Source organism: Ovis canadensis, chromosome 2 (genome assembly GCF_042477335.2).
Source record: "Ovis canadensis isolate MfBH-ARS-UI-01 breed Bighorn chromosome 2, ARS-UI_OviCan_v2, whole genome shotgun sequence".
Lineage (NCBI taxonomy): Eukaryota > Metazoa > Chordata > Mammalia > Artiodactyla > Bovidae > Ovis > Ovis canadensis.
In genome coordinates, this window is record NC_091246.1 from 70887246 (window position 1) to 70911192 (window position 23947).

The following is a 23947-nucleotide window of genomic DNA, read 5'->3' on the forward strand; positions in this document are numbered from 1 at the left end:
CCCTGCAGCATATACACACATTTCTTTTCTCACATGAATGCTGCCAAGGTTAGCTAGCCTTCAGCTAACCCTATGACTTTTGTTTTTATCCTATATCTACTTATTCTTATTCCTATCTAGTTCCATCTTGCTGATTTTTGTCCCATCATTCTAGTCCATTGATGTAACACTGAGTTTTATGCCTTAAAAAAAAAAAAAGACACGTTGACTTGTTTTCCCAAGTTGTTGCTGTCATCCAGAGGTTTGCTATAAGCTATTGCTGAGAAACTTCCAGAGGGCAAAGGACACGTCCTCTAAAACATGCCCCTGAAAATCACTTAAGGTTGACGTGCGTTTATTAATCAGTAATCTTTAAAGTTGATAGACCATCTGTGAACTTTACATGGCCATGCTATCATGTCACCTACACTCATCTCTCCTTTCTCAAGGTTATCAAAAAAAGTTAAACCCAAGATATACTGTGTTTCTGGCCTCCCCAATCCATCAACCTAGAAACCCTGCTGAAAGAATGAAATGAGGTTAGCTTGCCATGGCTTTCTCTCAGAGACCCCCTACCAGTACTTAATGATGTTATTTATCTTCTCTAAATGGCCCTGTGGCATCTGAATAATTTCTCCGAAATTTTGACCTGAGGTCCACATCAAGCACAGCCCTCTCGAGTTTCCCTTCTCCTTTTGAAAGCGGGACATTTGCTTATCTCTAGTCTCCTGATTCTGTTTCTATTCTCTGTGATTTCTTAAACATCATTAGCAGAAGCAATCTACTTACTCTTTCAGCATGTAATTAGTTTGCAACTGGACACTTGAACTCATTTGAAGTGGCTTGATAGGCTCTATCTACTCTCCTATCAGTAGCTTTCGTCCGACATTTCTTATGCCTTGCTTTTCAAATCTGAGCATTGTTCACATTCCTGAAGAATCTGGAAACAGGGTATGAGGAGGTTATTGGCACCTCCTCCCCCTCTAGCAGCTGTTTGAAGACTGGCAGGAGCATTCCTTGAGGAGGGGCCCTGCTGTCTCCAGAGGGTCTGGACTTCAGGTGCAGCCCTGCAGAGGGACTTGGGAAGCAGCGGGGAGGTGGGAGACACCTGCCTAACCCTGGTACCCAGCGGGGCATCCGGGCGGTGGCCGAAGGGCGCTTTTCTCCCTGATGCCCGTCAGGCTCTGCTCTCTTCCCCAAGGCTAGTCTGTCTTCTTCTTGACCCTCATTTTAATAAACCCTGATGATATCTTTAGGATTGGTGGAAAGCTTCAGCATGTTCTGAATCTTAGCTCTCCCCACATTGTAGAAAATCATTTATTGATCCTGGAAATATTAATTGCACTCCCCCCACCTCCGCTCCGCCCCCCGCCCACCTCCTTTCCAGCCTTGAGTGCCAGAGGGTTAAAAAACTCATGGTACTTGCTTCCACTAGCTTGCCCTGCGGTGGGGGAGACGGTTCTGAACAGGCAAGCGGCCAGGGGATTTCTGGGAAGTCGGGGTCATGTGAGCCCCTTATATAAGACTATGATAACATTATCTGGTATTTATGGTCCCTTTGAGGGCGTCCCAGGTGGCTCCGTGGTGAAGAATCTGCCTGCAGTGTAGGAGACACAGGTTCATTTGCTAGGTCGGGAAGATCCCCTGGAGGAGGAAATGGCAACTCACTCCAATATCCTTGCCTGGAAAATTCCATGGAGAAAGGAGTCTGGAGGCCTACAATTCATGGGGTAGCAAAGAGTTGGACATAACTGAGCATGCACACACATGATTCCTTTTAGGGGAAAAATATACATCATTATCACATTTACTTGGGACAAGAGAGCCAGCATTTTTACCCTAGTACATTATAGTACCTTTTAAAGGACTTGAGAAACCGCAAACCCAAGGACCAAGAGTACTTGTTTAATTCCTGTACACAGACTCCTTTTTGCAAATGGAGAGTCTCTTGTAGCATTTCCCTAATGAGTGAGGCTGGCTACTGTTTTAAAGGGCCACATATAGTCAACCCACACTCCAGAAGGGATAGACTCTTCCTTTAAAAAGTTCCCTTTTCTTCTTTCAATGTTTTCTTTCCAGAGTGCTCTACCTGGAGTGCATTTAGGTATTTACGATATCAAAGGCTTTCCCTCAGTTATCATCATCCTGAGGCTTCCATCCAAGATGGACTAATCACACCATTGTTCATACTGTCTTTTAAGATATATTTGTAGGAACATACGTTTTTCCCCTGGAGAAGGAAATGGCAATCCATTCCAGTGTTCTTGCCTGGGAAATCCCATGGACAAAGGAGCCTGGTGGGGTTGTAACACAGTCCATGGGGTTGCAAAGAGTTGGACACAGACTGAGCACAGTGTACATTTTTAAAGCCAAATCATACCATTATTTAATAAGCTTTTTTGTTTTGTTTGAACTTTTTTCCCAGTCAGGTTGCTGACCCACATAGGTCTGTCCTTCCACACTCCTTAACGGGATCATTTGAAATTATTCTGTTGGTATCTCCTCTGTTCAGAGCCTCCCTTCCCCGATGAGCTGTCATCTCGGTCAGTCTCAGGTCCAGGAACCACGCGCCCACCCTTCTCCAGTGTATCTGCAGCGTGTCCTGTGATGTGTCTGCCGTGCTATATGTCATTCCCAGAATGTTCTTCACTCTTACATATTGTGACACCACATAGTCTGTTTCAGCTTCTGTATCCCCTTGGTTAAGACCATCACCAACCCAAGATCCCAAATGTGTCATGAAAAGAGCAGTCCCAGTTCTGTGCCTTATTCCTAACATCCCCTTACACACAGAGTTTCCTCAGCATTTCTCCCAGGCCCTTCACTGCTTCTGTGCCCTCAGCCTCTGTCTGCATCAGGCCCTCACCCTCATCACTGGCTGTGTGTGGGATGGCCTGCCTTCTCTCAGAGACATGGAATCCCTCTTGTCAGATGGTTACTTAGGAGCTCGCAGTAGCTCCTCATCGCCTCACCGATGGTGACCAAACTTCCTACCGTGGGAAGGACAGTCTTCCATGACCTGGCCCTAGGACCTTCTTGACTTCATTTGCCACCATGCAGCTTTCCCTTGTGTATCACACATTCCAGCTGACTCTGCTCTTCCAGCACAGCCTTGTACTTTGGCTCCTCTCTCCTGGGTTTATGCTTCGTCCTCTCTGCCTTGCTTCCCGCTCTCCTGGGGCAGAGTGGGCAGTGTCCCTGAGGACGGACGTGTACGTGGCTGTACATGGGCTCTGTATGCCAAAGGCACCATCTATGCCTAGAGTAAGACCTAAAGGGGATGTGGGGTTTTCCCAGGTGTGTCTCACGTCTCAGCTACTTCTCTGAAAAAAGTGGAAGTGTTAGTCACTCAGTCATGTCTGACTTTTTGCAGTCCCATGGACTGTAGCCCACCAGGCTCCTCTGTCCAGGGAATTCTCCAGGCAAGAATACTGGAGTGGGTAGCCATTCTCTTCTCCAGAGAATCTTCCTGACCCAGGGATCGAACCTGGGTCTCCTGCATTGCAGGGAGATTCTTTACCATGTGAGCCACCAGGAAAGCCTACTTGTCTGCCACCACACAAAGGGACACCAGAGGGGCAGTTTCAAAATCCTCAACTGAAGAGGCTTTCCCTAGAGGCCAGGGCCCTCTCTTGTGTGGTGGTTGTCATTTCCAGTTGAAGATCAGCTAGAGATTAACTCTGTAATCCGACTACCAAGATGGTGCTCAGAAACCGAGTTAGGGCTCAGGGCCCCCTCTGGGTGCTGACTGCTGTAGCAAAGTGCAGCATCCTATCTGATGGACACAACAACTGTCTGAGGTAAGTACTCACCCCATTTTATAAATGAGGAGCTAGACTCAGGTAGGCTAAAGCTGCCTTCCTAAGGTCACCCCCACACCCACCAAGCAAATGCTACTGTCTCCCACTGCTTCTAGCACAGCTGATGGAAATATGTAGGGGGAGATGGGACCGGAGTAGCAGGCATTGACTTGTTTGGAAGAGGCAGGAGAAGTCCCCAGTCATCTTGCCAGCGATCCCCTGAGGTGGGCAAGGCAGGTAGGTGATTATACTGAGGCGTGAAGTGTGACATGAACCACCAGAGGTCGCCAGCCTAGGAGGAAGGAGCCGGGCTGGGATGAGGACCCAGGTCTTCTGACTCGAGTGTTCTTTCTACTCTACCACAGGTGTAACGTGGAGAAGGTGCCCAGTAATTCTCAGTTGGAAATAGAAGGAAACAGGTCAGGATCTGTCTTGTATTCCTGTGTCTCTAAATGCAGGTATCCCTTGGCCCACCACCCGGCCTTCGAAGCAGATCCCTCCGACGGCCTCCTGATCATCCCTCCTTGTAGTGGGCGATGGAGGCACAGATGTTCTCGAGCACCTGTTGCGGCTTTTGTTCGTGCTGTGTTTCCATTTGGGCGTGTCCATCCTGTAAATGCGCTTCTTACAAAGGCATCAGGAGCCGCCACCAGCGGGACCCTCCCACCAGACATGGGTTTCTGTCGCTTGCCCTCCTCTCTGAGCGCGGCTTCTGCCTCCCATCCCGCGGGCCTCTCAGCTCTGCGCTGTCTCGGTTTGAAGCTTAATGGAAAGCACCTGGTGCTGTGCGCGCGCGCGCCCCCCGCTGGCCGACCCTGTGCGGTCACCTGTGCGGAGAGTGTCACCAGCTTGGGTTCAGGGCGCGACCTCCAGGCTTACCCGTCGCCTGTGGTCTAAGCAGCCTGTTTAACCTTCGTGTGGCTCTGCTTTTGTCGGGTGGAGAGCAGAAATGCTTTTCTCCTGGAGACTTTGTGAGAATGAGAGGATGTCGGTTGGGAGAGAGGGGTGTGCAGCCATTACCAAGGGTGAAGAGTTGTTATTAGTATAGTGAAAATAACTTCTTCCCCTTTTGGTCAGCCTGTACTTAAAAAAAAAATATCGATACCGTATTTTGCCGTCATGTTCCACTTCGTCAGCTGCCTCAATAATGTCCCTTATGGCGCTTTCCCCCCCAGTTTGGGGCCAGAAGGAAGAAGAATCCAAGCGGCATTGCAGAACAGATTACCGTCCCCGGCTGTGGCGCTCCCTCTGTATAGGGAGGTTAAATATTGGGGTGATTCATACCCCCTGTATCTGTATGGAGATGAAGCTGTTGGACAAGATTGTCGTGTTTTTTGGTATTTCTTAGTTAACAGTGATCAATCCTGGAAGCCAGACACACAAACCATACTGGGTACTAAGAGGTGTCAAGAATGGTGTTCTGTTTTTGCCACTATGAGAAAGAACTCAGTCTGAGTTCGAATTTCAGAAGTGAAACAAGAAACGCTTGACTTCTGGAGTCTTGATATGAACCAACATGGTAAATATTTCCACCATCAGGATGTAGAAAGGAAGCTTTATAGTCTAAAAGGCATAATGTAGGCTAAATGCCTGGTGCGGTGAACAGGAACAGGCAGAAGCTCCTTCACCCCACTGCCCGGGTTCCATCAATATAGTCATGTGACCATGAAAAGGGGATTAATAACTTTAAAGGGTATTAAGAGCCCCCAGGGTCATGCCTAGGCTTTCTGAGGAGACGACATGAGCGTATATAGTTAGGACCCAGATAAATCTTTTGACTGAAGATACATTTAAACTGCAGCTTCCAGAGGCATAGAAGGGGGTGACGTTTGCTTCCTCGGGACTCTTCCAAGTCTGTCTGGCCCCTTACTGTCACGTATGGTGCTTCTCCCCAGAAGCCCGAGTTTAAGACATGTTGTTCAGAGCTTGCATTATGATTAATTTTTAAAAATTCTTTTAAAAAAATCCCTCCATGTGTTCAAAAGCACTGAGCATTTTCTACATGTCAGTCTCTGTGTAAGTATTGAGAATGAGGCGGGGGGTGGGGGTGGGGGAAGGGTAAAATGAAATGCCTTAAAACATAGTTGGAAAGAGTTATATAAGGGAATAACACAGATCTGTCGTCTGAATCGAGTGTACATGCCAGGTGAGAGGGTAGGCGCGGCAGAAGCCAAGTCAGTCGGTGGCTTGTGGGGGGAGTATAAATCCCCTCAAAGTAGCTGGGGGTGGGGTGGGGGAAGCAGGGTGGGGGTAGCGAGGTGAGGAGGCCCGTCTATGTTAGGCAGCCAGGGAGGAGGCAAAGAAAAGCGGGACCCTCTCTAGAGACCCTACACCTCTCAGCATGGCTGCGTCATCAGGTGCCAGGGAAGCGGGGCATAGCACTGGGCAGGGCGGCAGGTGCGAAAGCAAGAGGGCAAGTACTCAGAGGTGTGATTCACAGGACTTTGGGGCAGCCCAGAGGTGAGGTGGAGGAGAACTTGACAAACTCCTGGTTCTCTGTCCTGAGTGGCAAATGGATCTGGTGAAATTTACATTGACAGAAATAGGGCTGAAAAAGAAGGTGGCCTGTGGTACATACTCCATCCTAGGAAATCTAAACTCTCTCCATGGCTATTAACAGCCCTTAATGTTGTGATTATGTTGTTAGTATTGACTATCCCTTAAGGACCAGCCAAGAAGCTCTTTTAGACAAAATTTATTTTTAGCAACATTGGCACCAGACATTTGGTATTTCTTTAAATGGGGGAGGGAAGCTGTGACCAGACCTCAGGCTCAAGCAGGACCCTTTTCATTTAATTAGATTACAGAGAAATTGCCATGAAATACAAGCGTGACCAAGTGGAGACAGAATTTTAGTTCTAGGTGAAGAACCTTTCTTCACTTACTCAGTTTGGGCACTGTGGGCTCAGAGACATGGCTGGCAGTCTGCCTTGCATTTTCCCCTGGAAGAGGGCATGGCAACCCACGCCAGTCTCCTTGCCTGGAGAATCCCATAGACAGAGGAGCCTGGCAGGCTGCGGTCCATGGATCCATGGGGTCACAATGAACTGGACACGACTGAGCGACTGAGGACTAGTGTACTGGCAGTGTGAGTGAGGAAATCAGAGCCTCAGGTGATGTCCCTGGCAATGCTTTTTCTCAAGAGTATAGTCCTCAGATTAGTCCTAGGGCTTCTTGGACAATTGGCAGTGTGGTTAAAGCCCCTGAGGTGTTTTTGCTACAAAGTAGCCAATTGAACTTCCTTTAACTCAGCATTCCCGGAACTCATTTAACCAGCGAAGCCCCCTGTCCAGGGAACACTGTTAATGATCCATTAAGCTCGCCTTCCATAGGGCACACGTGTCGGGAAATGAGGGCTCAGAAGTTGCATTTAGTCCTGAGAGTCAGCTCAGGGAAATGTGGATACCAGGACTTAATTTTGTCCTCCTTAAACAGTACTGATACTCTCAGATGTGTACTGGGATATGCCGCTCTTTGCCTCCTGGTGACTTGACACTTATTAATGATGCTCAGCCAATTTTAACCATGTACAGCAGGTGGGAAGCCCACAAATAAACTTGGCCCATCCGCTTTTTGAGGCACAGAAGGCCTCCCCGGGGCTCCGAGCTTCAGCCTAGCCCAGGAGCCCAGGGTCTCTGCCTCTCAAAGCTTCAGGACAACTAGCACAAGCGACCTCTCTCTGAGGCAGGGGAAAAAGCCCCAGCTAGAAACAAGGAAACTGATTTTCTTACAGGGCTGATAAGCTGTCTTCAAACCACTCTCTGTCTTTTGATTTTAAAATGGATCGTTCTGAAAGAGGACAGTTATTAGGCATAAATGTTCTTGTACATCCATAGGAAAAATATCCGCCTCATTTCTTTAGAATCACACCTCACGTGTCTTCCTTAAGAATTTTCTAAAACGGCCATTAGAGGAAAAAGCACGCTTGGGGTGCTTGCTACAACACACAGGCACATCCCTTTAACAGAGTGACATTTGGTATCTGCAGCTCAGGTAGAGAGCGATTTGATTTTGTTTGCCTGCAAAAGCTTTGTGCTTTTTGAGCTTGATCACAATTCAACCAAAAGCTTTGAAGCGTTTTTTTTGTTGTTGTTGTTTTGTTTTTTACATTACGAAGTTAGAGACCTGGGGAGAAATTGAAGGACAGAATATTCAGTGGAAGGGAAGGTGGGTTCTTACCTTTGGAAAGGAATGCTTCCTTTGAGTCACTTCTGAGTCTCCAAGATGAGGTGACAAAAGCTGAGCAAGGAAGCAGCGTCTCACTGAGACAGGTGGACAGCTAGAATTCCGTGCCTCCACCTGCTGTGATGAAGTGTTGTGGGAAAGAAAGAGAAGAGGAAACTAGATGGCCCGAGTCAATGTTTCTAAAAAGCCAAGTGGCAGATGATGAATCTTCTCAGTCATCTCCTCAAAATGCTTGTCCAAATACACAATAAATAAATAACACTCCAAACCTCATGTCCTGGCCATCGCCTCTGCTTTGCTGTAAGTTCAGTGAGAACTTACTTCGTTGTAAGTGCAATGAGAAAATTCTGAAGGAACAGATAGGAACTTTATACAGTAGATTCTGTTAAAATCTACTTTTTTAAGATAGAAAATTTATGGAATTATTGTTCTATTATTCTGTTTATTTGGCTTTATATGGAAGAGTTAAAAGGTGCCAGGTGACGAACTGTGCTGTTTACGGTGACATAAATAATACTTGGTCATAGGCCCCTCAGACGACGTTTCTCTGGGAAAAATCAAATTAGATTTTTTACTTATAGCATGCTTTCAAAGAAGGTAACCCGGGATAGTGTTTGAGGTCTACTTTATTTATGGATGACAGTATGGTTCCAAATCATATTAGATTGTAAATCTTCATTTTGTTGAACAAGAGCACATTATTATTAATGTATGTTTATGCGCTGACATTTCTCCTTCTGGTCCTTAGTTCATGCCTTTTAAAAAACCTAGTTGAATGTGTATTGCATTTACAATTTGATATCCTGTTGGTTTTTTTCCATTGAATGTCATACTGAGCATTTTCCTGTCTTTTAAGGCACATAATTTAAAACTACATAAGTTTAGATTCTAGCATTCCCTCACTTGTTTTTTCCCCTAATTGTTTAGCATATTGGCTGCCTTATTTTAAATAGTCCTGTGATGAACATCTTTACATGTACATATAATATACATATGTATATATCTTTATCCATATTTCTGCCTAGATTACCAATCACAAAACCATACATCAGAGTACGATTGCATTGAAGACTTGTTAAAGCGTTGGTGCTTTTCTTATTGAACTGAGTGAGCCCTTTAAGTCTCCTAACTTTGGGGCATTTACCTTGCATAAACCTGGGGTAACCTCATTTTGGTTGATAGGCACATTATATATCTAATCCTTAAACAACCCTTGGGGTAATTTTCACAGCTATCCATTCCACTACCAAAAGCAAGTCAGCCCACATCCCATTCTCTTTTGGTATTACCTCCTATATGCCTCAAGAAGCCAGGAAGTCAGATTCTCAAGCTTGTTGGGAGTTACAGTATTGTCCGTCAGTACTCAGTAAGATTCGGATGAGAGGCCTCAGTAGAGAGTGCATGGTGCAGGTGCTCTGACCCCTACTATATGACTGGCTCAGATCTCTCGGGGCTTCCCGGATAAGCAGAGTGCTACTAAGATCTAAGTGCATTTTTAAATGGTATTTACTAAACCCTATAGGAATCTGACCCTACAAAAAGACACATGCTTCCACCTACTGCCCTCCAATGCTGACCCAGTTTTTATGGTTTTCTTCTGAAATGATTTCCCATGTTTGACCCCTTTAGGACTCTAATAATTTTCTGTGAAACCTTTCCAACTACAAGTGGGTGTTCTAAATCATGATGAAATCTTATGGAGGCAAGAAAACCATACACTTTTATATTCATTCATTAAATATAAAAAAATATAAACAAAACCTATTTCAGCCTTAGTTAAGATTACTTTCCAGAAGTATCCATTAGGAATTCTTGTCGGTAGATCAGCTTTGGCAGGTAAAAACACAAATCATGAAGCAGCCAAAAAAATTTTTTTTCAAGGACCCTTAACCACTAGCATTAAACACATACTAGCCAGCATTTTCGGAGAAGGCGATGGCACCCCACTCCAGTACTCTTGCCTGGAGAATCCCATGGATGGAGGAGCCCGATAGGCTGCAGTCCATGGGGTTGCTAAGAGTCGGACATGACTGAATGACTTCACTTTCACTTTTCCCTTTCATGCATTGGAGAAGGAAATGGCAACCCACTCCAGTGTTCTTGCCTGGAGAATCCCAGGGAAGGGGGAGCCTGGTGGGCGGCCATCTCTGGGGTTGCAGAGTTGGACATGACTGAAGCGACTTAGCAGGAGCAGCAGCAGCAGCCAGCATTTTAAAGGAGTAGGTTTCTAAGCTAGTATTACAGTCTTATGCACTCTTCCAGCTTTACCTAAACTGTAATCAGAGGTAGACCTGATATTTATGTGACATTTATAATGTCTGTAGTCATCATTTTTAAGTCCTAGTAGTAGAGATGTGAAATTCTTGCCATTCTGTTTATGGAGGTAATGGGAGAAAAACTGGCTCCCAGATGAAGCACAGCAAAGCAAATCTCGTGTGTGTGTGTGTATAAGCATGTAAACTCTACATGCAGGACTTGCAAACCACCATTAGCATAGTGGCATGTAGGGCTTTTCCATCTCATGTACCGTGACAGCAAAGCCAGGTGTCTCTTTGACCTCGAGAGGAAATGTGTGTGCCTACCAGCACCTGCAAACTCTGTTAAATGCAGTGGGTTCCGTTATCTTTGTATTTTAGGTTATTCTCCTTCTCCACCCCCTACATCTTATAGGATCACGTTTCTTATTCTGTGATAGAATGTTGTATGAAATAGGTGGGAAATCAGACCATTTTGGAGGAGGGGGGCAGGTATCACTTTTGCCACGGCAGACAGCACATTTGGAAATAATAATTTCTGCTCAAGCCTTAAATGTATAAAATGACATAATGGAAAATGCCTTGGGGGTAGGATAAGAAATGGAACACCTTCTGCAAATCATTGGACAATTAGTCCATTGTTATGTACTTTAGGGGAAAAAAACTTCCTGGCAGTGAAGAAAAAAAGTATTTGAGAAGGTATATTGAAAAAGCATTTGTGCAGCTTAAGTTTGAGAAAGAAATGCCAAGAATTCAAAACTCTGTCAGGCTGCCTTCTTTTTTTTTTTTTTTTTTAACCTTTTTAAAAAACCTTTAATTTAGGGAAAAATAAGTTACTGTAACAACATTAGCAAGTGGTCTGGCTACCTCATGCATTCTATGGGTTATATAAAAGCTGAATGTCCTTCAGGACCACCTGACATTTCCTGCTTGGGGCTGAGATGAGAAGTATCCCCTCTGATAAGACGATGGGGGAAGGGTCTGACTGCATGTAAAGTGTTCCCATGCTCTGTGGAGGAGAGAGAAAACCCAGCATACATAGAATTAAGTTCTGAGCAGCAAGGTACCAAGAGTTGTTTAATATTGAGGAGAACAGTTTCTTGATCCTGGATGGATCATGGACTATTTGAAGGGAGTAAAGGATAGAGAACGTTCTAGCCATGGAGTAAGAGGTGGGAGACTTGGAATTTGTGATAAAGAGGGGATCAGCTGACGTACTTGGGAGTACGCATAGAGAGGCTGTTCTGACTGGAAGAGTCACATTAGCAGGACAGGTGGGATTTGCAGAGATGGAGCTGAGGAGGTCTCTGAAAGCCAAACTGAGGGGTTTGAATGGAGATGGTTCTAGTGAAGCCACAAGAAGGTTTCCTTAGATGGCATCCAGGTCTTCCTTCAGCTCCGGTCCTTGGTTCTTTGGAGGTGTTGGGGGTGGAGGGAGCATAAAGAAAGTGAGAGAGGAATATTAAGCCACGTGAGCCTTTGTTTTTGAAACCAAGTAAATTTATGTCATTTTACAGGTATTGGTCCTGAGTTTCAGAACATTCAGCTGTCTCTCTTATTGAGCATAGATAACTCTGGACTTGTCTCCTTCGTAGGTTCTAGAATATGTCGTGGGAACAGGACATCAGACCAAGATTGTTTGAGCCATTCTGTCCCTGATGAAAAGAGCTTTACCACACCCTCAGTGCAAACTGCTTCTTTCCTACTTGTCTAGTAGCGCAGATGAAATTGAGAGTACGTCCATCACAGGTGTACACAGCAAAGATTTACTTGTAATCCGTCAATAGAAAAATGACACCATCTGTTGGCAATGTAGAAAATGACATTGAAGATGTCACTGAGGGTCAGGTGTTAAATCCAAAATTACAAAGAGGTCTGACTGTTGCTAGGGTATAAAGAATGCCAATTATAAACAGAAAAATGAATATCTATAAATTCCTCTATTGCCTTTCAGATATTCATTTACAGACTGGTGAAATGTTTGTGTATTTAAGTCTCAGAATGGGAGAGAGAAAAACAGAACAGAGATTGTGGCCCTGTGTCAAAGGTGACAGCAAATGAAATGGTTTTTTTCACATTCTATATGGGGTAATTTATGGTGGTACCATCACATTTCTCAGCCTCAAATGGGAGGAAGGGGTGGCTGAGGGTAAGCGAACACCTTGGTTCTTGCCACAGTAATCTTTAAAATCCAGCTTCCTATCAAAGTGCGGTGTTCTTATACCTCGTGGGTTGGCCCCTGGCTTCAGTATTCATGAGGCCTGTATATGCATTAAAAAATAAAACTAAATACTGACCCAGTATCACAGAAAAACTCACCCATCCCTTTGACAGGATTTTCGGTTAATTTATGCAGGCCCCTTTGCACTTCAGCATTTTCCCCACTGGTTGCTAGGCAACCATTTGAGTTACTGCGCATGCCTTTTTTATGATAACTGTCATTATGATTATTTTTTAATTATACGACTGGGACTATAGATTAAAACAGCATATTGTCACTCATTCCCTGCTGCTGCTTCTAGCATTCTCACACTCTCCTAGGATTACCTTCCAAAATTTACATGGCAGTGATTTATATTTTTTTCATGTATTTCTGGCTTCACAAAAGAAGTGGAGATGGCATTGTAAGGAAAGTGAGATTTTTGTGAAAAATGACTATACCATATCTCCCAAGCTGTTATTGATCTAGATACGCTCGGTCAGAAAATAGGATCCTGAGCCTAAATTATATCTTGTTCCTTTGATTGTGTCTGCTTCTAACATTAAGTAATGTTAAATGCTTATATTGTATTATAGTCTGTTTCTCAAAATTACAAAATGTGAAGACTTGTTGCTATTAAATGTGCTTTCAAATAAAGCTACCATGAATTGGGGGGGTCGGGGGGAGGGTACAGCACTGATCCCAGGCGCATGAAGCAGCCACACTTGCTAAATATGTTTGTTCTTTTCTGCACAAATTACTTCATACACACAAAATGGAGTTAGGCAAGATGAAGGGGTTCCTCCGGCAAATAATAATAAAGGTACGTGTGGTTCACAGTGTGTAAAAATGCTCTCAAAGGAATAAGACTGCAAAGATAAGACAGCCCTAGTACATACAGAAGCTTTTCATTTGAATTTCCAGAGGATGTTCTAACACACTATTTTCTGAATATACAGTGACTATGAAAACAAAGGGGTATGGAAAGAAAGCCAGTGTTATTTTTTTTATAACCAATTCAATTATTACTCATTTAGAAATGGAATTTTTGGTGGAATGGGATATTTTAAATATTTGTATCAAACTGAAGAGGTTCACTCTGTGGATTTCCCACACATACATGGCAGAAGTGGAGACCTGCTGGTGTTTCCGTGTGATTTTGAAGTTAGCACCAAGGACATGAATCTCTTATAGCGTTAGTGGTAGGATTTTCTTTGGTCTGAAGAGCTCCATGTTTCTATGCATGGGCTGCCATTTGCTTTTTTGACATTTTCTGAAAGAGAATACAGGTTTGTCTCAGTAGTGTGTGACCTGTTATGGTTCTGTGTGTCTCCCCCACCCTACAGTTCAGGGCGACAGCTCAGCGAAGTCTTCATTCAGTTACCTTCAAGAAAAGAATTACCAGAATATTATGAATTAATTAGGAAACCGGTGGATTTCAAAAAAATAAAGGTACATCTTTTGTTTACAAACTTTTATGAAAGTAAATAAAATAGAAATGTAAATAGGTTGGAAAAAATCCTAATTATTAGGACTCGACAGTGGTGACCCATCTTCCTGCCACTGCCCCGCACCGGGGCCTGGCACTTTAAAGGTCAGCATGTTCCTGTGCCTTTAGGTGTACGTTATTTAATCATCATATTGAGAGCTCATATTGATTATATGGCATTTTATTTAAGAAGTCTCAGATTGCTCCCATGATCCCAGTGCCCTTACAGGTTCCCGTCATATGCTCCTCACTGCCCCTTGTAAGAAGGGTGGTCTCTGGATGGCGCCCCCTGGAGTTGTGTAGCCCCACCTTTCTGGCAGGACTGTCTACTGGGAAGACAAAGGGAAGATCAGGCTTTGTTAACCAAGTACTGATTGTTGTATTTCTACCTCCACCCTCCCCCACCCCTGCGCCACCCCCCCCCACCCCCCCCCGCCCCCCGACTCTGTTTTATCCAAAATTTCCATCAGGAAAGAATTCGTAATCATAAGTACCGGAGCCTGGGTGACCTGGAGAAAGACGTCATGCTCCTCTGTCACAATGCTCAGACATTCAACTTGGAGGGATCCCAGGTGAGACATGTTTAACCTTAAACATGCCGGTGTTGTTGTCAGTAAACTATTTTCATTTGCTACCACCGCTCCTATCCTGGCAGAAGAAAAGGAAAAATAAAAGCCTATCTTTCCATGCTACTTACCTAAGTAAGTCAATCGAGGCTTTGGCATTTTTAAATTAATGCCAGCTCCTTTGTACCATATCCATACTAGTTCCTTCTTGTGCTTCCCTTTTAAGGCCTGGCTTTTAACCAGAGGAGGAATTTAAGTTAATAACTTAATATAATGCCTAAAAGCTAGAGGTACAATCTTTGCTTTTATAGAAATGGTATATTTGGTTATATTTACCTTGGATTTTCTGATTGTAACTTTGCCTCAGGAGCTGAAACTGCTGTTTTGTTTTAGAACAAAAATTATATAGCAGAAACAACCATCACCCCTAATTGTTACAAAAATGCTTTTTATCAGGTCAGCTGCAATTCTCTTTACTTTCTTTCTCTGCAGTTAGTGGGTATAGGAGTCTGTAAGTGTTTCTATTAAAATAACTAATTAGGTAGGACACTCTCGCTTTAATTACACCTCAATTCCACTCACCTTTTGTAGGAACTCTCCTTTCCCCATCTATGCTCTCATACTTATGAAGCAGAAAGAACATGAAGGCAGGCCAGTGTGTCTGCCAACCAAGGCAGTGTTAAACCACCATGAAAGTCCTTAGGCCTCTTTCCTGATTGGGCTTTTTAATCTTCATGTCAGTTCCAGTCACTAAATTGGAGAATGTGGGCCTCCTCAGAATGTGCCTTGAACAGACTATATACCTTTCCAGTTAATGGGACTTAATATTAGTGTTATTTTGACCAAAACAATAGGTCTTGAAAGCAAGCCTTCTTCAAAGAAATTTAAGGTGAAAACTAGGACACAGTTAAGTCCAAGAGTCGATACAGAAGCGTTTTGTGAATGACCACTGAAGGTTTGTGGATAGACTGGAGGTTCTTTACAGGACTGTGGCTACACTGTGATATTCACCCTGACCCACCACCCGCAGTTTGCCACACTGCCTCACCCCTGACCTGGGGTGATAAATGGCCTCTCAATTGGCTTCCTTCCCAGGCCCACCTGGATGTTGGTTTATCTTTTTCTAAGCACCTTCTTATTCTGTCCTCTACTTCCCACCAAGCTTTGAGCTTCCCCACATACTATTAAAATATAGAATGAATTTAATTGCCGTAGTTTGCTTTTGAGGTTATATCCTCACTCTTTGGCCTTATCTCCTGCTGTTCCTCAACCTAAACAGTTCATAGTCCAATAAGACAGGTCCCATAAACACCCACTTCCCCAGATACGCATGCAGTTGTAGGAAAGAATATAAATAGAGTGCCTTGATAGTAACAGCTTGCATAATAGTCATTCCATGTCATAACCAGGAAATTGATGATGGCTCCATCCCAGACACATCTTTGCGATTCTTGCCTCCCCACCTTTTCCTTTGTTCCCCTTTCCTAAAAACCCCTCTTTCTGACCCCTGATAGGATCATCCTCACCTTTAAGATCCAAAACTAAAACACTACAGCTAAACTGTAGTGTCTCTGCCGAAATTCTGCCCCAGTGGCCCCATCCCAGTGTGTCTTCTTTACCATTTTTAAGTGTACAGCTCAGCAGCATGAAGGGTATTTTCACTGTTGTGCAACAGACCTCCAGAACTTTTTCACCTTGTAAAAGTGAAACTCTCTAATCTTTCCACCAAACACTGTTCTACCTTCTCTTTCTATGAATTAGACTATTCTAGACAGCTCATAAGGGAATCACACAGTATTTGTCTGTCTGTGAGTGGCTTGTTACTTCACCTAGCATCGTGTCCTCAAAGTTCATCCATGTGGTACAGCATGTAACAGGATTTCTTTCCTTTTTAAGGCTGGATAATATTCCACCATATGGATAGACCTCATTTTGTTTGTCCATACCTCTGTGATGAAAATTTGGTCTGCTTCTACCTCTCGGCTACTGTGAATAGTGCTATTGTAAACATGGGTCTGGACGCATCTCTTCAGGACCCTGCTTTCAGTTCCTTTGGGTATATATCTGGAATGGGCTTGCTGGATCATATGGTACTTCTGTTTTCAGTTTTTTGAGGAAAAGGGCCATTTTTGAACTTTAGAGTTCTCTCAGCAACCACACAGGGCTATACTCACATATATGCATACACTAGAAATAAAGCATTTATTGCAATACTGTTGGCTGGCGCAGATAAAGTCAGTAATAAATAATGGCTTTCCATTCTTGTTAGGAGAATTGCACCTTTAAAAAAAATGTTGCTATACCACAGTACTTGATGGAACAATTTAAGAAATATAGTTTGATTTTATTTTTTCTTTCTAGATTTATTGAGATTTTAGTGACCTAAGGCACTGTTTTACCTAAGTTTACCATGTACAGTATAATTTTACTTACATAAATCATGAAATGATTGCCACAGTAAGTTTAGTGAATATCCATCATCTCATATAAAATCAAAGAAATAGAAAAAAAATATTTTTCCTTGTAATGAGAACTTAGATTTACTCTCAACATTCGTATTAAACGTACAGCAATATTGATTATATTTACCATATTGTACCTTACATCCCTGTAACTATTTGTCTTATAACTGGATGTTTGTATCTTTTGATTGCTGCTGCTAAGTCGCTTCAGTCGTGTCCGACTCTGTGCGATCCCATAGACGGCAGCCCACCAGGCTCCCCCGTCCCTGGGATTCTCCAGGCAAGAACACTGGAGTGGGTTGCCATTTCCTTCTCCAGTGCATGAAAGGGAAAAGTGAAAGTGAAGTCGCTCAGTCGTGTCCGACTCTTGGCGACCCCATGGACTGCAGCCTGCCAGGCTCCTCCGTCCATGGGATTCTCCTGGCAAGAGTACTGGAGTGGGGTGCCATTGCCTTATCTTTTGACTACCTTCATCCAATTCTATCTTCCCCTACCCCCGCCTCTGGTAACCACAAATTTGATCTCTTAAGAAATAACATTTTTGAACACTAGTCTTGCTGTCAAAAATGAGAGGACATCTTATTGAAGCCCCTTCCCTCTCAAGCATGTGCACACACACACAGACGCTGAAATTAACTCAGCTGTATGTGGACTTTTCCAGTAAGACTATCTCTGTAGATCTGAGTTTGGTGTTTTCCTGTTGGGTGTCAGAGGTGTGGGCACAGGGAAGAAAAGAGCACGCTGCATTTGTGAATCTCAGGCCCTCAGATTGGGGTTCTCAACAGTTGCCATTTTGACCCTTTAGATCTATGAAGACTCCATCGTCTTACAGTCAGTGTTTAAGAGCGCTCGGCAGAAAATTGCCAAAGAGGAAGAGAGTGAGGACGAAAGCAATGAAGAGGAGGAGGAGGAAGATGAAGAAGAGTCAGAGTCAGAGGGTGAGTCCACGTGGTCGCGCCACTTCTTCGGGCTCTGGCCACCTGCGTCGTTTCTCCAGCTGCTCACAGGGCAGATCTGGATTGAGGCCTTGGTCTTCTGTGGCCTCTCTGGGCAACCCTGGCAGTGGACTTAACCTTGCTGGAGCTCCGTTTCCTCCTATGTAAAGCTGAGGTTCTAGATACGCCTCCAACCACACAGGAGCGTAGCACATGGCCAGGCTCACAGCACACACTGAATGTTGCCTTTGGAAATCAGTGTAATAGACATTTTCTACCAGCATGGCTGTTCCTACCAGCTTGCTATTACCCAGCATGGTGGTTCTCTAAACTTGGTGACCGCTGGGCTCCACCCCGGAGTTTCTGATTCCGTGGCCTGCGGTGGGATCTGAGTTAGGGATGCATCCAGCACCGCACTTTGAGGATCACCGCCTTGACTCTCAGACTGTGGTGCATTTTGTCCTTCGTGGATCAGATACTGACCCTGTCTTTTAAGTTTTGATATTTTATTCATCACGGGGGTTTTTTTGCCATGAATTTTGAGCTTTTAAAACATTGCATCTTCTGGTACTTATCTTGGTTACTCAATTTTGGAGTCAAGTTTTTCACCCAAGGCAAGAATGTCCCTAGTCTTAATCTAGTCCCAGCCTTGATGGGTAACTATATTATTTCAAAGGTTAAGGCTGCCTTGAAAACATCTAAAATTTCTTCTTACCTAATTATGTTTTCACCCCATACTTCCTCTCAAAGTAATTATAGTCTTCTAGATAAAACAGTATAGGTATGCTTTAAAACTTTTATTAGATACATGCTTAGTACAGACAACTTGGAAAATATTTTTTTTTTTTTAGTTTTTTATTTTTTAAATTTTAAAATCTTCAATTCTTACATGCGTTCCCAAACATGAACCCCCCTCCCACCTCCCTCCCCATAACATCTCTCTGGGTCATCCCCATGCACCAGCCCCAAGCATGCTGCATCCTGCATCAGACATAGACTGGCGATTCAATTCTTACATGATAGTATACATGTTAGAATGTCATTCTCCCAAATCATCCCACCCTCTCCCTCTCCCTCTGAGTCCAAAAGTCTGTTATACACATCTGTGTCTCTTTCCCTGTCTTGCATACAGGGTCGTCATTGCCACCTTCCTAAATTCCATATATATGTTTTAGTATACTGTATTGGTGTTTTTCTTTCTGGCTTACTTCACTCTGTATAATCGGCTCCAGTTTCATCCATCTCATCAGAACTGATTCAAATGAATTCTTTTTTACAGCTGAGTAATACTCCATTGTGTATATGTACCACAGCTTTCTTATCCATTCATCTGCTGATGGACATCTAGGTTGTTTCCATGTCCTGGCTATTATAAACAGTGCTGCAATGAACATTGGGGTATCAGAAACTGGAAAATATTTTTAAGAAAATAAAATTTGCATAATTCCATCACCCAATATACATTTAATTCCAGCTGCCTTCCAGTTTTTTTCTACACATAAATATTTTATTTATAGAAGTATCACACACTGTTTTGTAGCATGATTTTTGTATTAGAAACATTTTCCCAAAGCAAAGAGGTTTTTATACAGCCATGCATACGAACATCCATTAATGAATGTACTAAGAGAGAGAGTAATCTCACTCTAGATAATGCTGTCTGAACATTCTTACCCATAAATCATTGCACACATTTTAAAAACACATCTGATGCCTACGTATTGCCACAGAGAATGGAGCTGACATCTTTGTCAGCAGAGTACTTAAGTGTTTCCCCACAGCCGCATCTGCTCTTGGGGTTATTCTCTTTAGTGATTCTGCCTTTTAAGTATTAGTTTAACCTTTTTCAGTTTCATCTGGTTACTCCCTAGTTTTTATATCCTAGCATTTGATGATTAAGTCTACATAATTTATTCTAGCTAAACATTTCCATATTTTAGAGCCAGATTGCTAATCTGTTTTCACATAGCTCCCTTCGTATCCCAGCTATCAGTTGACTTTTTCCCTAACCTCTCCTGAGACTTAGTGTATTAACTTTCTATGGCAACTCTAACAAATGACCGCAAACTTAGTGCCTCAGTACAACTTACATTTACTGTCTCACAGTTCTGTAGGTCACACGTTTGCTGTGGGTTTCTGGGCCAAAATCAAGATGTTAGCAGCCTGCATTCCTTTCTGGGGGTTCCAGGGGAGAATCCATTTCCTTGTGTCTCCTTCTCATGTTGCATCTCTTTGACCCTGTCTTCTGCCTCCTCTTCATCCACGTTCTTCTTTTTGTTGTTGAGGTATAACTGATATATTAGGTTCAAATATACAGCATAATGATGCCATATTTGTGTATATTTTGAAATGATCACAGTGAATCTCCTTGACATCCATCACCACATAGTTAGAAAAAAAATTTTCTTTTTCGTGACAGGAACTTTGAAGATTTACTCTTAGCACATTTCAAATGTGCAATATAATATTCACTATACTCACCCTGGTTACCTTAAACCCCATGACTTAGTTATAACTGGAGATGTATACCTTTTGATTCCCTTCACCCGTTTCCCACCTCACCTCTGTGACCACCATATCTGTTTAGTTTTTAATCTCACATATAAGTGAAACTGTACAGTATCTTTTGCTCTCTGATTTATTTCGTTTAGCATAATGCCCTCATGGTGCATCCATGTTGTCACAAACGTCCTTTTTTAAACCATTCTATTTCATATTGCAGTATAACTGACTTGCAGTGCTCTGCTGGATTCAGGGGCACAGAAAAGCAATTCAGTTATACACATACATGCAGCCATTCTCTTTCAGATTCTTTCCCCACATAGATGATTACTCAGTTCTGCTTAATCTACTGCTAGTCTTCTTGGGGGTTCCCTTGTGCCTAAGTTATTTTTGCTGCTGTTAAGGCTTTTTAAGTTTTGACATTTTAATTACAGTATGTCTCAGTGTGCGTCTCTTTGGGTTTTCCCTTATTTAGGAATCCCTGGATATGGACCCTGCTGTGGGTCACTGTGATGGGATAGGGTTTAAGTTTGCTGTGAGATTGTGTCTCAGCCTCCTCTTCGCGCCTCTTACCTGCTTCAGTGTGGGTTTTTCCTCATTGGCCCAGTGTGGCAGTGTCACTCAGCTAGTTTCTGCATCTTTTTCAGAGGCAGTTGTCCCACTTGTAGCTTACATTCAGGGTGTCTTTGGGAGGAGGCAAGCTCAGCTTCTTCCCATGTCATCATCTTGAACCAGGAGCTCCTCTTCCTCCACTCTGAAGGACGTGTGATTAGACTGAGCCTACGTGGTTCACTAGGATAATCTCCCCATCCCGGGGGATTATGGCATGCTCCCTGTTGCGGTGCAAAGTAAACGTATAGACAGGTCTGAGGATTAGGACAGGGACATCTCTGGGAGGCATCATTATTCTGCCTACCACCCTGGTTAGCTAGAACTTGTCACAGGTCTATGTGGTGGTAATGTAGAGCCTTAGAATGCTGTTTAAAGGGCCAGTTTATTAGCCTAGTTGCCCATGGCAGCTTTTTAGGGGGTTTTGTGGAGGAACACAGTCCACTGACTCATGAGCCTGATGGCTTTCCAGTGCCCACCAGTCCCGTGAGTATTTAGATCGTGTTCTTGAGCATGTACTTTCTCGCCTTGACTGCCAGTCTTCTGCCTTTTCCTGACTTCTATGGATTTCCTGTACTCCTGCGTCAGGAAGAACTATACCTGTATAGGTAAAGGTAGTACACTTTTTCTTTCCAAATTCCCATTTTTTTGAATTTATAGGGCTTCACATCTTATACACATTTCCATTACCAGGTAGACCTTCTCATCCCCAGTCTCTTCTTGTCCTAAATTACTCTACCCAAAGCAACATGGCCCTGCCTTATAGCTCATTAAGCAGCAGCCATGTGGGTATCGTAGATGGAAGAAGCCTGGACTAGAAATACTGTTTTGTGCACTAGGATTTGCCAGCTTCTGCCATATTTGGGATGGGGGGAGGGCGGATGTTGTCCCTACACTTCAGAACAGCTCTGTCTCATCTTTTTTGTCAGCCTACACTTCCATGGAAGACTTAATGTCTGGAAATGTTCAGTGGGTCCCTCCCCCTTCACAGAAGTCTGAAAAGTTCTCATCTCTGAGATTCCTTCCAGAGCTGATTGCCTCCATGACAATTATCTATTTCTAGGTGCCTTGAGACCCACCAGACATGATATTCCAACAAAACGAGTTTGAATGAGAGACATTCATTCTCAGTCACCTCATCATCCATTCCTGAAAATGCTATTCTAGGGACGCCTGTCCCAGAACAATGCCGGGACATGATTTTCTATGTACCTTGGGATGTATGCCTGTAATTGTGGTATAACACTTTGACCTCTTTCTTCCAAATGTTTTTTTTCGATCCTCAGAACAGTCCTGTGAAAGTGGAAATGGGTGCCATCTTTCTGTATGTGTTTATACTTGTATTCTTTATATTCTCTGTATACAGAATTATATGGAATTTTATGTCATCTATCTATAGAGATTCATACACACACACAGGGATGACTATATGTGCAAATAGGGATGTATACTACTTTTTCTGGAAATAATCACCAGAAAGAAAACAGTAGGAAGATAGACTAGAGAAGAGGGGAAAAAGCTTTCAAATTCTTTTGTTTTTATTTTCCATTTTGTACCTTGCTGTACTGTTAACTTTTTAAGTCAACTGGAGTTTTATTTAAACAGTAAAATCACTGTTTGTTTTTTTTTTAATCCTTTTACACGTACACTTTTTAATGTCAAAGTTCTCTTTTAAAAAATGCCCATACCCCTCCATGTGGTCAGTAAGGCAGCTTTCACCATCCTGGTTATTAGGAAGATCCCTGTTCAGCCATCAAGAAACCTGGAAAATGACCCAGCCCAGCTTCCCTCCGGGACCCCATTCAGGCTAGTTGCTTGCTTAGGGTGACTGTGTAACTTATCATGCAAAACCAAGACACATTTGCAAGTGAAAGGGTGCTAACTATAACTGGATCAGCCACTGGAGAACAGGCATGAATCAAGGACACTCTGGGCACTTTGGGATGCTGGCTTTGTCATCTGTAGGCTGGGATCATTTTACTACTTGTAAAAAGATTCCCCTGTGATTCCTCATTGCTGCCTGTTTGGTTTTATTGTAGCGAAATCTGTTAAGGTGAAAATCAAGCTCAATAAAAAGGATGAGAAAGGCCGGGACAAAGGAAAAGGCAAGAAAAGGCCAAACCGAGGAAAAGCCAAGCCTGTGGTGAGCGATTTTGACAGCGATGAAGAGCAGGATGAAAATGTAAGTATGGCTGTCTTCGCTGAAGTTGGGAAGCCCTCCCCGCTTCTGTTTCCCTCTCGTACGCCCATGCCCCTTCCACCCTTGATGCTTTATTACTCAGAAATGAAAATGTAAAGATTTGGTGAGATTTCATTATTGAGGGGTGTGAACTGAGCCGCGTGATTTATAACAAAGAATTTGGGGCTTTGTTTATTGTCTTTTTAATAGCCTTCAAAAATGAAATAACTGCTAAATCAAGTTCCCTCTTTCCCTTTATCTTCCCAGTGCTTACTTACAAATAGAGTTTTCTGCATGGCCAGTTAATATTTTATAGCCATACCACCCAGCATACCTAGTGTATAGTGGTATACAGAGGAAATAACCACTACATGAGGCTGAGAAAAAGTGATAGGATGCCAGAGTTTTGGATCTGAGTTGCTACTTCAGGTGCCATACAAAGAACTCAGATGAATTTTACATACCTAGAGGTGTTATTTTTAAAATTTGAAAAATTCAGGGTGCATTGATGGAGCCAGGTCCTGACATAAGGGCCTTCTCATATGGTACCATACTTAATGCTTATAATAATCCTAAGATAGATGTCACTCTCACCTTACTACAGAAATCAGTGCTTACTTGTTATGTGTTTTGCTGCAGGTCATGTAAGTAAACAGCAGAGGCTGATTTCAGACCCAAAGAGCATAGCTCGGTCTGGGGCGCTGTCCTTGACTCTGTGGGCAGCTGAGGTAGCTTCTAATACAGTGCCTTCTGAAGGGCCCTCCATTTCATTCGCTTTCCAAAGGA

The 23947-nt window shown here is 43.3% G+C and overlaps 1 protein-coding gene across 12 annotated transcripts in view; it reads left to right on the forward strand.

Annotated features, from left to right (window-relative positions):
• The window catches only part of SMARCA2 (SWI/SNF related BAF chromatin remodeling complex subunit ATPase 2), a 177285-nt gene that overhangs the window by 151568 nt on the left and 1770 nt on the right, over window positions 1-23947 (forward strand). For 7 of the 12 annotated variants that reach the window (XM_069576455.1, XM_069576457.1, XM_069576456.1 and 4 more), the window contains 4 exons: window positions 13766-13871; window positions 14379-14480; window positions 17742-17874; window positions 23022-23164. In XM_069576455.1, the coding sequence (XP_069432556.1) occupies window positions 13766-13871; window positions 14379-14480; window positions 17742-17874; window positions 23022-23164 (484 nt within the window). Of the gene's footprint in view, window positions 1-4144; window positions 4199-13765; window positions 13872-14378; window positions 14481-17741; window positions 17875-23021; window positions 23165-23947 lie in introns of all 12 variants that reach the window. The other 5 variants (XM_069576449.1, XM_069576453.1, XM_069576451.1 and 2 more) reach the window with 1 other exon arrangement.